Below are 15,304 nucleotides of genomic sequence, written 5' to 3'. Positions count from 1 at the left end.
TGATAATTGTAATTTCCACCACTTCCTCCACTGCTGAAGTCTTATGACATCTCAATTAAAATGACTCTGTATTTAGGGTGTTATTCTTAGCTCCTTAACCCACTTTCTTTTCCTCTCAGACCCCTGCTAATACTTTAAACAACATTTTTGGATAAGAGATTCTGGAGTTCCAAATTTGAAAAGTAGTCGTTCTATTCAATCTGCCTTCATAGTAATTGCTGCATTACATTTGGGCTTCTGATCTGTTTGCCCAATAATTCCTTGGGGCGGAAGGCACTCTTTTTCCTCCTGCCAACTGCACCTTAATGATATAAAAAACATAAATCTACAGAGCATAAAAGAAAACTTACCTTTATAAATGAAGAATGTGGATACAATGTTCCTGATTTGTTGTATGCATACACCAGGAAATGAGGGTCTAAAAATGACCTAATTCAACCAAAGTAATAACACTTCATTGTAATAGTAACATGAACAAAAACAGATCATGAAATTAAAATTCACTTTCAATATTACATGTTCAAATATCCAAAAATTAAATGGACTCCTCTTTCCATTATTTCATTGCCTTCTGATAGCATATTTTATATAAGAAAAAATACTAAGCAATATAATCTATAGCAGTAGGGACACCAGAATGACATAGATTTATTATACTAGAAACCAGGACTTCCAGATTCCCATGGCAAAGACTTTTTTTAGATTCAACAATCAATAAATCTCATAGCATAAATATTTGCTAATTTGTTAATATTTTCTAAGAAGTAGCCACAGACTGATAAGAAACAAAAAATATATACGCTTTTTCCATTAGTTTTCATGAAATTATACTGTGGTAAAAACAACCCCCCAAATTCTCAATGCCTCGAAACAACAAGATTGTTCTTCACAAGTTTATTGCAGGTTCAGCTCCACAAAAACTTCATTCTGGAACCTGGAAAAAGACATACCTCCTACCCCATGGAACCTATCTTTCTTGTAGCAAAAGGAGAAAAGAAATTGTAGAACCATACAGTAGTTCTTAAAGCCTTTGTTTAGAAGCAGAAGACTAGTGTTTTGCTCAGATTTTATAAGCTGCATGAATTCTACAGACAAGCCTCATCTAAGTGGTACCAAAGTGTAATCTTCCCACAGAGAAGATAGTGATTGTTATGGAACAATCTGACCACAGTTTTTACTGCTCGGAGACCACAGTAGTTATTGCCAGGAGACTATGGTTTCCCAAGGACTCCAACACCAAAGGGCAGTTCAAGACCAGAATAAAAGAGGGACCAGAGCATTCATGGAGTGTGTCCATTCACCTCTAATTCTCTTTTTCCAATCCTGCTTCATCTTCTCTCATTCCTGACAGCTCTTCCTTTCCTCAATTCAAATAAGGAAACTAGAGAGCTTCCCAGACAAAACAAAACATATTTATCAGCTCATATTCCACATGTATTCAAGGACAATGCCAAACAGCCTGTGCTGCTTTAGGTGCAAGTACCTGGAACACGGATTCTGGCCCAAGGGCAGAGCCAAATTTTAGTAATTAAGCAAGACAAAGAGGTGGTGGAAATGGGAATCCAGAAGCATCTGCCAGGAAAATTCAACAGGTTTTTGACGAGCATAATTTATTTATTTATTTATTTATTTTTAAAGATTTTATTTATTTATTTGACAGAGAGAAATCACAAGTAGATGGAGAGGCAGGCAGAGAGAGAGAGAGGGAAGCAGGCTCTCCGCTGAGCAGAGAGCCCGATGCGGGACTCGATTCCAGGACTCTAAGATCATGACCTGAGCCGAAGGCAGCGGCTTAACCCACTGAGCCACCCAGGCGCCCCTGACGAGCATAATTTAAAGGATAAAACTTTACTTTGCAAGTTCATTCACCCTGGGTCCCTTTTTCTTTTACACAAAACAACAAAAAGTCTGCCTTAATCAGTGAATTAATAGAGATACACAGGTCCACTCAATGGAAAAAAAAAAAAAAAAAAAAACAACAACCAATGTAAGGAAAATGAACAAAAGCGTAGAAGTCAAAACTTAAAAGCAAGTTCCTAATGAAACTGAACCAAGAATTTGGTTAAAGAAAATAATTATTATTTCAAGGGAAGTTTGTAAGTTAAAAAGCTGATAAACTTTAAGAGAAGATTGTTTCAAGGAAAAAGATACCCTGAAACCAAATGGTGAATCTGAAACTAAAATAAATAATTCAATAAATGTGTCAAAGAGAATTTGTTTGCAAAGAACAGAATTGGAGTCCTAACCAAAAAAAGAACACATTTTGCTAGTAAAAAACATGGTCAAAATAAAGATTTGAAAATAGTTGGAGGAAAATCTATACTATAGAGGGAAGATCCATAAGACTCAGGATGAAACCATAGATTTCTGTAAAACTTTTAAAAATGTGAGTGATTTAAAACCAAAATGAAAAATTAAGGGATTTATTCAATTGTGAGAAGAAAAGGGACGTTTTCAGATATGCACAGATTCAGAAAACATGCCATCTGGAGAAAATGATCTGAAAATAATCTAAACAATACCTACGTCAGCATAAAATTGCAATAAAGGGAAAAAATACAAAGGAAGCAATAAAAAAACTTGGAAAATACAATACAGTTGTTAAATAAGTAAAGTGAAAGCATTGGATTTACATCTTAAATGTAAAAAGAATTTTAAAAATACTATAGGAATATTATAATACAAATTCGGAATGTGATAGTGTGAGGAATCAAGTATTAGTATAATGATTATATGAATATTTCATTTTTATAGCAATAAATCCTATAAGCAAAGGAAGAAGACAATCAATAGGTTAGATAGCATGTTTGCAACATATAAAAGAGATAAAGAATTAATATCTACAAGGAACAAAAATTCCCACAAATTGGTCATGGGGAAAAAAAGAAAAGCAGAAAGGTAAGCCATAGATTGAAAATAAATGACCCAAAACAAATGAATAAAAAGGAAAACCAGAAGCTTCGGAGAAGCAATTCAATTAGAATAATCAGTAAACATTTGGAAAGATAATATATATTATTAATAATCAGGGAAGTACATATTAAAATAACAATAAAATAACATTTCTTATGCATTAATAAAAATAAGGGAGTACAGATACTCTTTTCATTGAGAATGTAGAAAACAGAAATGTTTTTGAATTATTGGTCTGAGTGAAAACTGGGATAAACCCTCTGATGTAAAAATTAGTAGCATATAGCACTCTTGAGAATTCTATCATTGATAATCCATCAATTTCACTGGTGCCCAGAACATCATGCCCAAAGACATCTATAATATGGCTTTTCTTACTATAAATATATAGGAGGATAAATAATAAATGAGATACAAACTATAAGAGACTCTTAATCTCACAAAACAAAAGGAGGGTTACAGAGGGAGGTGGGTAGGGAGAGGGTCGTTGTGTTACGGACATTGGGGAGGGTATGTGCTATGGTGAGTGCTGGGATGTGTGTAAGTCTGACGATTCACAGACCTGTGCCGCTGGGCCTAATAATACATTATATGTTAATTTAAATGAATAAATGAATAAATAAATAAAATCCTTTAAAAAATAATAAATGAGATATATATTGGATAGCTACATATGTATTTACAATCAATGAACTCATTCTGCACAAACTGGTATGAACAACTCCCAGATAAAAATGTTACATGGGGTGCCTGGGTGGCTCCATTGGTTAAGCATCCAACTCTTGGTTTTTGCCTCAGGTCATGATCTCAGGGTCCTGAGTTTGAGTTCCCCTAGGGCTCAGCATTGGGCATGGAGCCTACTTAAGATTCTTTCTCTCCCTTTCCCTCTGCTTCTCACCCCCACCAACTTCCCACAGTTTCCCTCTCTCTTGCTCTCTCTTTCTCTCTTGCTCTGGCTTGGAAAAAAAAAAAAGTTATACAAACTGCAAACTGTTGCACAACAAGCACAACCATAAAACCAGAACCACATAATAAGTACTATCATGAGTAAGTAGCCATAGTAATTCTGCTAATGGTGGCCAGGATTGCCCAGGGGTTTGAGATTCAGCTGAATGTTGGCTGATCTATGGAATGATTAGGCCAATATAAAAAATATTAGACTAATACAAACTATGGCTTTTGTGTAATAATGATGTGTAGGATCATCAGTTATAACAAATATATCACTCTGGTGGGGTACATTGATAATGGGAGAGACTACACATGTGTGGAGGCAGGGGCCATACAGAAACTTCCTGTACCTTCCACTCAATTTTGCTGTGAACCTAAAACTGATCTAAAAAATAAATATTAATTTGGAAGCGGGAAACAGGAAAAGGCAAATAGCCAATAATTGTTTGGGGAAGTTTTTTAGGGAAATATAAATTGACACAAAGATGTGGTATAATATTTTAGCACATCTTGAATGCTTTTGAAAATCTAAACTGCTACTGTCTCTTCAGAAACTGGCAATATCTCTCAAAAATCCTAATACAAAATGTGACTAAAAAGGAAGGTTGTGAAAATTAAATCAGTTACTACATACAGATTGCTTGGAAATATGCCTGGCAATTGGTATGTGCTCTATGAATGTCTGTTACTTTTGTTGTTTGGGTTGTTATTATTATTATTATTATCTCTATTATTACTATTATTCATACTTTTTGATTCAGAAACTCATTGCTTGGTATTAAGCCTACAAAACAAAGTATCTATTGCATAAGAATATACATATAAGGATGTTTATTGCAGGACTCTATAGTGACAATCCTTGGAAATAACTTTATTACCTTATTATTACGTGCCATACTACAGACTGTTACCTGTTAAAGAATGAGTTAAGATATATACATAGAGGAAGAAAATGAATACCATTATTAAACAAGACCTCCCAACTGCAAAACAGTTTTTCCATTTCTCTAAAAACAAACCTTTTTGGTAGGTTTCTACAAATTTAAAGGAAAGGTGAAATTGGTAAAATGGTGGAAAGATAGATACAAAGCTATTAATAATAGTTTCCTCACAGAGTGAAAATTTAAGATATTAAAAAAAGTTATATTATAGCAAGTAAAATGTTTAAAATATAAATGTATAAAATGACATGAAGAACAAAATTAAACATGGACAAATAAAATTATTGTCTTTATCATTACAGTTGTGGCTATATTTTAAAGAGTTACAGAGACTAATTTTCACTTATCTGGCATACATTAATTTTGCATCATGAAATTAAAATTTGGCTCGATATAAAAATCTCAAGATGAAGACTTAGAATTCTAGATTGACTTGAATCACAAAGATGTAACATATTAAATATAATAGTCATGCTCTTATTTAGGCTCAACTTAGGGTAGTAACTAAAAATTTCAGAAACTAAAAACAACGTATGGAAAGAAGAATGTCCACTCACTGTTTTTCAAGATGGAGAGTGTACATTTTCTGATCAATTTTGATGGCATAAGTGACCTACAGCAAATTATTCAAGAAGAATGTAATTATTAGAAATTCTGAATTCTTAAAAATCAAAATCCATAACTTCTTAAAATGTATTTACTCATTCGCTGAGACACAGATCATATCACACATCTCAGAATTATATATATATATATATAATATTGACATAATTGTAATCTTCCTTCAATCTTGGAATGTATGACAGAATTGATCATAATTACATTTAAATAAAAATCAAAGTATCTCAATTTATTTCAAAACTAAGAACGTTAGTCATAAAATTTCAATCTAAAATGGTTACATTTAAAAATGTTGAGTAATCTTTGAAGGAACTTGAATTTTATTATCTTTTTTCTACTTTGAAATTTCTACCCCAAGTAAATTTAAAAATTAAAGATACAACACAGGTTCCCTTTTAAGATTAAAGAAAGTATCCCTAACTGTAAGAACACTCTTCATCTCACAGTCCTCTTTAGGAATCGCCTCAGCTACAAAGGGTCACCTCACACCAAGTCACAACTTTCTGAGACGGCCCACATTTAACAAGAACCCCTTCATCCCAACTCCAGATATTGAAGGGCCATGTTAGCTTCACATTTTGTTCAGAGTTGGTTGAGTCTCCATCTCCCCCTTCCCCTTTCCTCCCCTCCCCTTCCACAGAGGTTCATCACAAGAGCGTAACCTAATAAACAGTCTTCACAGGAATCTTCTCAAAGACTGCATCCTAAAGAACCCAATCTGTGACATCATCATAAAACATACACATTCTTCATGGCATAGCACATGGTCAATGTGGGTTAATTTTCCACATTTGCAAAGAATGTAGATTTTGTCATTGGGTACTGTTTTCTGCAGAAGCCATTTTAAATGTCTCATGTTCAGTCTTCTGTAAGCTTACAGCTATTGAAAAAAGTGTATTGGGCCATATGAGTGGCATAGTTAGTTAAGAGTCTGTGTCTTCATGTTGGCTCAGGTCATGATCTAAGGGTCATGATCTCAGAGTTGTGAAATGGAGCCTCACATCTGGCTCCCTGCTCAGTGCAGTCTGCTTAACTCTCTCTCCCTCTGTCCCTCCCCCTTCTAAAAAATAAATAAATAAATCTTTTTTAAAAATATGTCAACTTCTTCCCAAATTATTGTGATATTATTTCTTTCTCCTCAATCTACAGTTTTCTCCATTACATATTTTGAATCTTGGTTGTTGGGTGCAAACAAGAGTAAAATTAGCAAAATTGCAAACAATTATAAAGAATGCCTCAATATCATCTTCAGAATATGACTCAACTTTGGGGTTGTAATTTCTTCAATTTCATCCATTATCACTTAATATACATTATGACAGGATTTCTTCTTCAACCTATGAATAATGTAGAAGTGTATTTTTATATTCCCATACACATTTTTAAAACTTGTTAAGATTTAAATTAATTGAGAGGTGCCTGGGTGGCTCAGTGGGTTAAGCCTCTGCCTTTGGCTCAGGTCATGATCCCAGGGTCCTGGGAAGGAGCCCCAGGGTCCTGGGAGGGAGCCTGCTTCCTCCTCTTTCTCTGCCTGCCACTCTCTGCCTATTTGTGATCTATCAAATAAATAAATAAAATCTTTTTAAAAAGATTTAAATTAATTGAATTGTTATAGATACTGTATTGTCAATATTTGATTTTTAATGTTTTTCCTTTTGTCAGTTTTGTTGAATAATCTGCTTATTCCTGAGAAGAATGTGTATTATAACTATAGAAATAAAGGCAAATTATAGCTGGATTAGAAAAACACTATCTTTACTTCGGGGTTGTCTAGAAGTTTAGATGTTTCTGACTCCCAGCTAAGACAAAGGCAATGAGATTTGTAAGGTACTTTTTAGGGTTCAAAAACTCTCTTGGCCAACGATAGCTTCTTTAATGTTTCCCTACCTAGTTTGATGAGGCTGGCTTGGCTACTGAGAGAGTCACTGAAAGCTTTTTAAGGAGTTCTCCAAAAGCCAAAATCCACCCCTCCCCAACTAAGTCTTGTTATTTCAAGCAGAGACTTGGCTTGTTCCAGAAGCACAGAGTTTGGGTTCATACGGATGTTTCTTGAATTCCTGATATTTGCCTGAATTCTCTATCTCTGGCTGCATCATATGCTTTGTCATTACAAAAAAGCCTCACAGTTATACCCTGTAGAGCCTAATGAGTCCTAGTGAACAGCAGAGAGGATAAAACAATATATTCACTGTGATGGGTTCACTTCTGTATTAATCCATCAAATAAAATATCTTATTGCTCAAGTTGTCTTTATCTTTCTGAATCCTTTTATGATTTGTAAACCAACATTTGAGAAAGATATATGAAAGTGATTTGAAAATTTGTCCCTCTAGTGCAATCAATTCTTATATATGCTGAAAGCATTTCTTTATATTCACTGCTCATTTATACCAATCGATAAAAGATATGAGAACCAGGAAATCCAAGGATATTGCTAGTCTGACTGGTGCAAAATGTATTTTTATCCATTTCCTCAAGAACATTTTTAAATATATCCAAATTTAGAATTTTTATATGTTCTTAGTGAACTGAATATTTATTAAGTAATGATGTTTATCCCTCATAATGGTGTATGGATGTATGTTCTAAATGTTGATTTTTTTCTACTTTTCTCATGGATACTTGTGTTTGCTTTTGGTTAGCATTTTCCCAGTATATGTCATACTCCTTTAAACAGTTTAAACTCTCTGGATATTTATTTTTGGTATAATGGCTTTTATGAATACATAATCGCTGGATTTTTTTGGTGCCATAAAGGCAAACAGACCACCCACTCTATAAAACCTGCCCCCGTGTCTAACAACGCTCCTCTGAAATCCGGCCACTGAGGTTCCAATCCTTAAATTCCTATCAGATCCCTGAGTGTCTTTACATCAGCTCGCTCTTTCTTTCTTTCTTTCTTTCTCTCTTTCTCTCTCTCTCTTTCTTTCTTTTTTTTTTTTTTTCCTGATAGACAGAGGTCACAAGTGTGCAAAGAGGCAGACAGAGAGAGAGGAGGAAGCAGGGTCCCTGCTGAGCAGAGAGCCCAATGCAGGGCTCAATCCCAGGACCCTGGGATCATTACCCAAGCCGAAGGCAGAGGCTTTAACCCACTGAGCCACCCAAGCGCCCCCACACTTCTTTCTTGAAAACAAAGTGTCCTACCCAAAACTTCTAATTCCTATAAAAAGGGGCAAAATCAGTAGGAAATTAACAAGAAAGAAAGATTCAAATAGGCAATATGTATAAAGGCATGTTATCTTAAGACTTAGTTAAAAAAAAAAAAAAAAACATGCCAGTTAAAAGTCAAATATTCATTTTCAGGCTAACATTAACAGAAATGAAAAGCCTGAATGAAGCTTGGCAAGCCCTCTAGAAAATAAGTGTCATAATTCTTTCCTTTGTTAGTGGGCGTCAACTTACACAACTTTCATGAAAGACATTTTGTGATATTTATCATTTTTCTTTAATGACCTGCCCATTGATCCTATGAAGATGACCATTCAAGAGGACTTATAAAACTACATGTTTGGGTGCCTGGGTGGCTCAGTGGATTAAGTGTCTGCCTTCTGCTCAGTTCAGGTCATCATTCCAAGGTCCTGGGATCCAGCCCTGGATCATCAATCTCTTTGCTCATCAGGGAGTCTGCTAATCCCCCTCCCTCTGCCCCTTCCTTTACCCCTCCCTCTGCTGTTACTCTCTCTCTCTCTCTCTCTCTCTCAAATAAATACAATCTTTAAAAACTACATTTTTAAATTTCACAAAGAATGATGGTATAGCCATAAAATAATTGTGCACTTATAAAAAATATAAAAGTTGATAAAATATAAAATAACAAAGTTGTATTTATGATCATAAAAGTAAATTCTAACTTTATAAATAAATTAAAAGCCAATTAGAACATTCATATGTTATTATTAAAAATATATGTGTAGGGGAGTGCATGTCTCTAAAATTTCATTCAGTCCAAATTCAGTTCAAATAGAAACTGAGGCAGATATTCACTTTCTTAACTCTTTGTGCTCTCTAGATTTAATTTTACAATGTAAAATTACTATACTTTTTAACCAGATTAAAAATACTACATTAACAGGGTTATATATGCCTATATATGCAAATATAGGCTTGAAGAAGTTATATACAGTCGTTTTAAAAATCATGTTACAAGGTCAATATTAGTGTGACCTCATAAACACAGAATAAATATTTAAACGTACATACTTTCTAGGAAAAAAGTCCAGTAGATCTATATGTTATTTTGTGTGATAGGAATTTGGGGTATTTTTTTCTCAGTCAGTTTTTTTAAATGTTTCATAATATTCATTGGAAAATGAAAAGGAAAATCAAAACTCTTAGTTTCATTGAGACAAAATGACTCTTTAACACAGTAACTGGAACAAAAAATTTCAAAGGGATCTGCATGAATTGATGTGGGTCATGTAGTCCAATAAAGCACTCATTTTATTTTTTTTTAAAGATTTTATTTATTTATTTGACAGAGAGAGATCACAAGTAGGCAGAGAGGCAGGCAGAGAGAGAGGAAGGGAAACAGGCTCCCTGCTGAGCAGAGAGCCCGATGCGGGACTCGATCCCAGGACCCTGAGATCATGACCTGAGCCGGAGGCAGCGGCCCAACCCACTGAGCCACCCAGGCGGCCGTAAAGCACTCATTTTAAAAAAGTGATTTCCACAGGATGTCTGGGTAGCTCAGTTGGTTAAGCCCCTGACTCGATTTCAGCTCAGTCATACTTTCCCTTCAAGAGTTGGCGCCCGCATCAACTTCTTCCCTCAGTGGGGAGCCTGCTTACGATCCTCTCTTTTCCTCTGCCTCTGCCTCTAACCCTACTCGTGCTCTCTCTCTCTCTCTCTGTCTGTCTCAAAAATAAATAAATAGAAATTTAAAAAGTCATTTCTTACCCGCGTTTCCGAAACTTCACCATCACTGGTATTTGTCTCAATCTTCCGTGGCACTGTAATTTGCAGAAGCGATGGTTCAAGACCTACAGTAAGGAAAACACGTGTGAGCGTCGCCGAGAGCCTGGCAGCATCCTTCTTCCCGCGCCCCGTCACATCCCGTCACTCCTTGAACTTCCAAGCCCACCCCCGAACACGCACACAGCCATGCAAAACCAGACTTTGTACATCAACAGCAGGCCAGGAGGAGGCTGACTCTAAACGGGCTCTGACCAGACACCGGGCGCTCCCCAGCCGGACCCGGGGTTCTGGAGCAAGGTTCTGGGGCCAGCCAACGCCCAGAGGCTCTGCGACAGGTGGCCCTCGATGGGGCAGGGTCCTTCACTCACGATGGCCCTCGGAGGTCAGCCGGCCCAGGCCTGAGAGGATCAGCAGGAGAGACAGCATTGTGGGGCCTGCCGGCCTTGCCACGGTGATGGCTGTTGGCTGCGAAACGGCGGCGGCTCCTGCTGGGCCCCGCGTTCGCAGCGGGTGGGGCGAGGGCCCGCAAGGTCTGAGGCGAGGCGTGGGGGAGGGCGGGGCGAGGCTGCTTCGCCCACCCCGCCCTCTCGGTGGACTAGCCCGCGCAGCCGCAGTCGCAGTCCTGGCCGCCCACCCACGGCAGGCTGCGCGGAGAGACGGTCCAGGGGATGCACCAGTCAGAATTTCCTGCTTCCCTCGTGGGCTTGAGTTTTATTTTTCAAAACGCGGACTTTGGAAACGCATTCAGGGATGACGTGAGGGTCGTAAGTGCATCTTCTGCAGATGGGCTGTTTGCTGGTGAAGTCCTTGGCAATGTTAATAGTCCACGTCGTAGTTTTCTGGCACAATGACTGAATTACTGTGGGGAAGGAAAACAGAAAATGGTAATTCACCATATGTTTGGTAGCAGACAGTTGCCTGTTTTAACCGTATCTACCTTGGAATTTATAATTTGAGCCTCAGGTCAAAATAATCATACGTGCACGCACAAAGAGGAAAAAGAAAGGTATCTAAATTCTTCAATCATAGATAACTTTCTTAGAAAACTCTTTGGTTTAGGAAACTAAATGAAAAGGTAAATATGGAATGGGTGTGTCTGTGTGTTCTACTGCCTCAGTATGGTTTTGTAATTGAAGTGTTAGGCCAAAAAAAGAAAAAAGAAAAAAAAGAAAGAAAGAAATCACAGATATGAAATGATCCTGAAACAACAACTTTATTTTCCCATTATTTATTTATTCCACTGTGTATAACTTAGCTTAGGATGATCTGGCTAGTAAAAGATGAAATGTAAACCTTTTTTTCCCATCAGTATGGCTTTCACACATGGGAAGGGAATAACTTGGTAAGAGCATTAATTTTCTGGATAAATATGCATGTTGTGACTTGCATAATTTCAGTTTGCAAGGACTTTTTTGCCAGACAATTCTTAAGTACCCCTTCTATAGAACACTTACGCTTACATTCCTTACATACATTCCTTACATATTTATGCACAAAATCAAATGATTGTTTTCTCAGTTTATAAACGGAAAAAATAAAAAGAAATGGAGAAGGCTAGCCATATATATATATATATGTGTGTGTGTGTGTATTCCTATGTAATGATTTTCCTGAATCTAATTTTAGTGTCTATTTATCAAGAAAATATTGGTATAGGTAACAAATGATAACAGAAGGAATTTAACTTAAAAATAGCCAATTCTTCTGGGTGCCTGAGTGGTTTAGTGGGTTAAAGCCTCTGCCCTCGGCTCAGGTCATGATCCCAGGGTCCTGGGATGGAGCCCTGCATCGGGCTCTCTGCTCAGCAGGGAGCCTGCTTCCCTCTCTCTGCCTGCCTCTGCCTGCTTGTGATCTCTATCAGATAAATAAATAAAATATTTTTTTAAAAATAGCCAATTCTGCATATTTCACTGAAGTATTTATAGGCTAATCATTTAGTTTGGTTGCAATCTATGTTGTATAGTGTATTTATTTAATTTGTTTGAATATTTCTATGTATATTAAAGTTAGTATTTTTCTTTTTTGCCAAATTATATGGAAATTGATGGGATTCACATATGAAAATTATGTTGCTCTTAAACTTTCTTCGTGATTGTCTATAACCTGATCAAACTTTTGAAGTCTAGTATATATGTTATTGAAGGGATGGTAAGTATTAGAAGATCGTTCATGGTTCAACTAAAAATCTCTGTCGTTCAGTCAGGTAACCAAAAGGAAAAATACATATTTATTATCTAAATTCATTATTGTGTTTGCACTGTTGTTATTGACTGCTCATTTTTTTGCTGGGCATAATTTACAGGCACTCACATCATCCAAATTTAATTCAGTAATTATTTTTTACATGCTTAGTATAAGGCTGAAACCAGACAGAGACCAAAATATGTGTGACAACCTCCCTGTCTCCCAGTACCTCAGAAAGTAACAGAAAACTGAACATGTACAAGAGATGCCACAGCTAGAATTTTAAAAATTTGTATTAGAGGGATATTCAAAATTCTCTGGGAATACAGCTAATATAATTTTGTTTTCTTTATAGATATCAAAGTGAACCTGTGAGCCATATGGATTTATATGGATGTTAGTGAATTTTAGGACTTTATTCTTAAATAACTTAAATTCGTCCAAGAGCTTTAGTGCAAATAAATGATGGATTTTTGTGTTAGAATGGTAACATAATAGTTTGGGGGTGGTGGGATTGAAATAATGAGGACTAGAAACACTAGATTCGTTGAAGGGAATTTTACATAGGTTAGGCCAAAAATGTCTACAAACTCAGGATTAGAGTGGGAAGAGAAACGAAAGTAGTAAAAATACCTGAGAGATATTTAGGAGAAAAATCAGCTTGTTGAATACTTTAATGTGGAGGTTGATGAAATTTTTGAGAAGACTAAGCCACTGAACTTAGAGGGGCACCAATTTTATTTTTTTTTTATGGCCTTACCTATAATTTTCAGAAAATTATCTTCAGTTATCATTTTTTGTTTATATTTAAATTTAACTTTTATTTAAACTAAGTCCCAGTTAGTTAACATACACCGTAACATTAGTTTCAGATGTATAATATAGCGATTAAACACTTTCACACAATACGCAGTCCTTACCACAAGTGCTTTCCCTAATCTGCATCACCTATTTCACCTATCACCCCCATTCCCCACATTCTGGTAACCATCACCTATAGTTAAGAGTCTCTTTCTTGTTTTGCCTCTCTCTTTTCTCCCCTCTGCTCATTTGTTTTGTTTCTTAAATTCTACATACAAGTAAAAGCATATGGTATTTCTTGTCCACAGATTGACTTATTTCACTTTGCATTATGCTTTTTAGTACCATCCATGTCATTGCAAATGACAAGATTTCATTCCTTTTAATGGCTGAGTAATATTCCAAGACCACTCTCCTTTATCTATTCATCAGTCAATGGCAAGCTGTTTCCATAGCTTGGCTATTATAAATAATGCTGCTTTAACATTAGGGTACCATTAATTCCTTTGAATTCGTATTTTTGTATTCTGTGGGTAAATACTTAGTATGTAATTTCTAGATCATAAAGTACTTCTATGCTTACTTTTTTGAGGACCCTCCATAGTGTTTCCCAGAGTGGCTGCACCAGTTTGCATTCCCACCAGCACTGTAAGAGGGTTTGCTTTCTCCACATCCTTGCACAGGAAATACCTATTGTTTCTTGTGCTATTGATTTTTGCCATTCTAACTGGTGTGAGGTGATATCTAACTATAGTTTCGATTTGCATTTCCCTAATGATCTTTGGGGATACTGAGCATCTTTTCATGTATCTGTTGGCCATCTATCTGTATGTCTTCTTTGGAAAAATGTCTATTTATGTCTTCTGCCCATTTTTTAATTGGATTCTTCATTCTTAGGGTGTTGAGTTGTATAATTTATACATTTTAGATACTAATCCTTTATCAAATATGTAATTAGCAAATATCTTCTCCCATTCCATAGGTTGCCTTTTAGTTTTGTTGACAGTTTCTTTCACTGTGCAGAAGCTTTTTATATTGATGTAGTCCCTTTAGTTTCTATTGGCTTTTGTTTCCCTTGACTCAGGAAACATACCTAGAAAGATGTTATTAAGGCCAAAGTCAAAGAAGTCACTGCCTATGTTCTTCTCTAGGATTTTAATGGTTTCCTGTCTCAAATTCAGGTCCTTACTCCATTTTGAAATTATTTTTCTGTGTGGTATAAGAAAGTACTCCAGTTTCATTCTTTTGCATTTGCTGTCTTGTTTTCCCAACACTATTTGTTGAAGAGACTCTCTTTTCCCCATTGGATGTTTTTTCCTGCTTGGTTGAAGATTAATTGATTGTGATTTAATTTCTTGGTTTTCTGTTGTGTTCGTTGGTCTATGTGTCTATTTTTCTGCAAGTACCATACCCTCTTGATGACTACAGCTTTGTGATATAACTTGAAGTCCAGAATTGTGATACTTCAGTTTTGTTTTTCTTTTTCCAGATTGCTTTGGCTATTCAGGGTCTTTTGTAGTTCCATACAAATTTCAGGATAGTTTGTTCTAGCTCTGTGAAAAATGCTGTTGGTATTTTGATAGGGATTTCATTAAATGTGTACTTTGCTTTGGGTAATGTAGACATTTTAACAATATTTGTTATTTCAATCCATGAGCAAGGAATGTCTTTCCATTCCTTTGTGACATCTTCAATTACTTTAATCGGTTTTATAATTTTAAGAGTACAGGTCTCTCACCTCTTTGATTAGGTTTATTCCTAGGTGTCTGATGGTTTTTTTGTTGTTGTTGGGTTTTTTGTTTTTAATTTTTTAATTTTTTATTTTTTATATTTTTATCCCCAGGGATACAGGTCGGTGAATCGCCCGGTTTACACACTTCACAGCACTCACCAAAGCACATAACCTCCCCAATGTCCATAACCCCACCCCCCTTTCCCAACCCCCCTCCCCCAGCAACCCTCAGTTTGTTTTGTGAGAC

The 15,304-nt window shown here is 36.1% G+C and overlaps 1 protein-coding gene across 1 annotated transcript in view; it reads right to left on the bottom strand.

Moving 5' to 3' along the window:
• LOC132006447 (A disintegrin and metallopeptidase domain 3-like) overlaps positions 1 to 10,766 on the bottom strand; it is an 82,468-nt gene extending 71,702 nt beyond the window's left edge. Inside the window, exons 1-4 of the mRNA XM_059384217.1 lie at positions 10,709 to 10,766; positions 10,323 to 10,405; positions 5,363 to 5,418; positions 351 to 429 (exon numbers count right to left, since the gene is read on the bottom strand). Of these exons, the coding sequence (XP_059240200.1) occupies positions 351 to 429; positions 5,363 to 5,418; positions 10,323 to 10,405; positions 10,709 to 10,766 (276 nt within the window). The remainder of the gene's footprint in view (positions 1 to 350; positions 430 to 5,362; positions 5,419 to 10,322; positions 10,406 to 10,708) is intronic.
• Between the last annotated feature and the right edge of the window lie 4,538 nt (positions 10,767 to 15,304).

This window comes from Mustela nigripes, chromosome 18, assembly GCF_022355385.1.
Source record: "Mustela nigripes isolate SB6536 chromosome 18, MUSNIG.SB6536, whole genome shotgun sequence".
Lineage (NCBI taxonomy): Eukaryota > Metazoa > Chordata > Mammalia > Carnivora > Mustelidae > Mustela > Mustela nigripes.
This window is presented reverse-complemented; position numbering and strand designations above follow the sequence as displayed.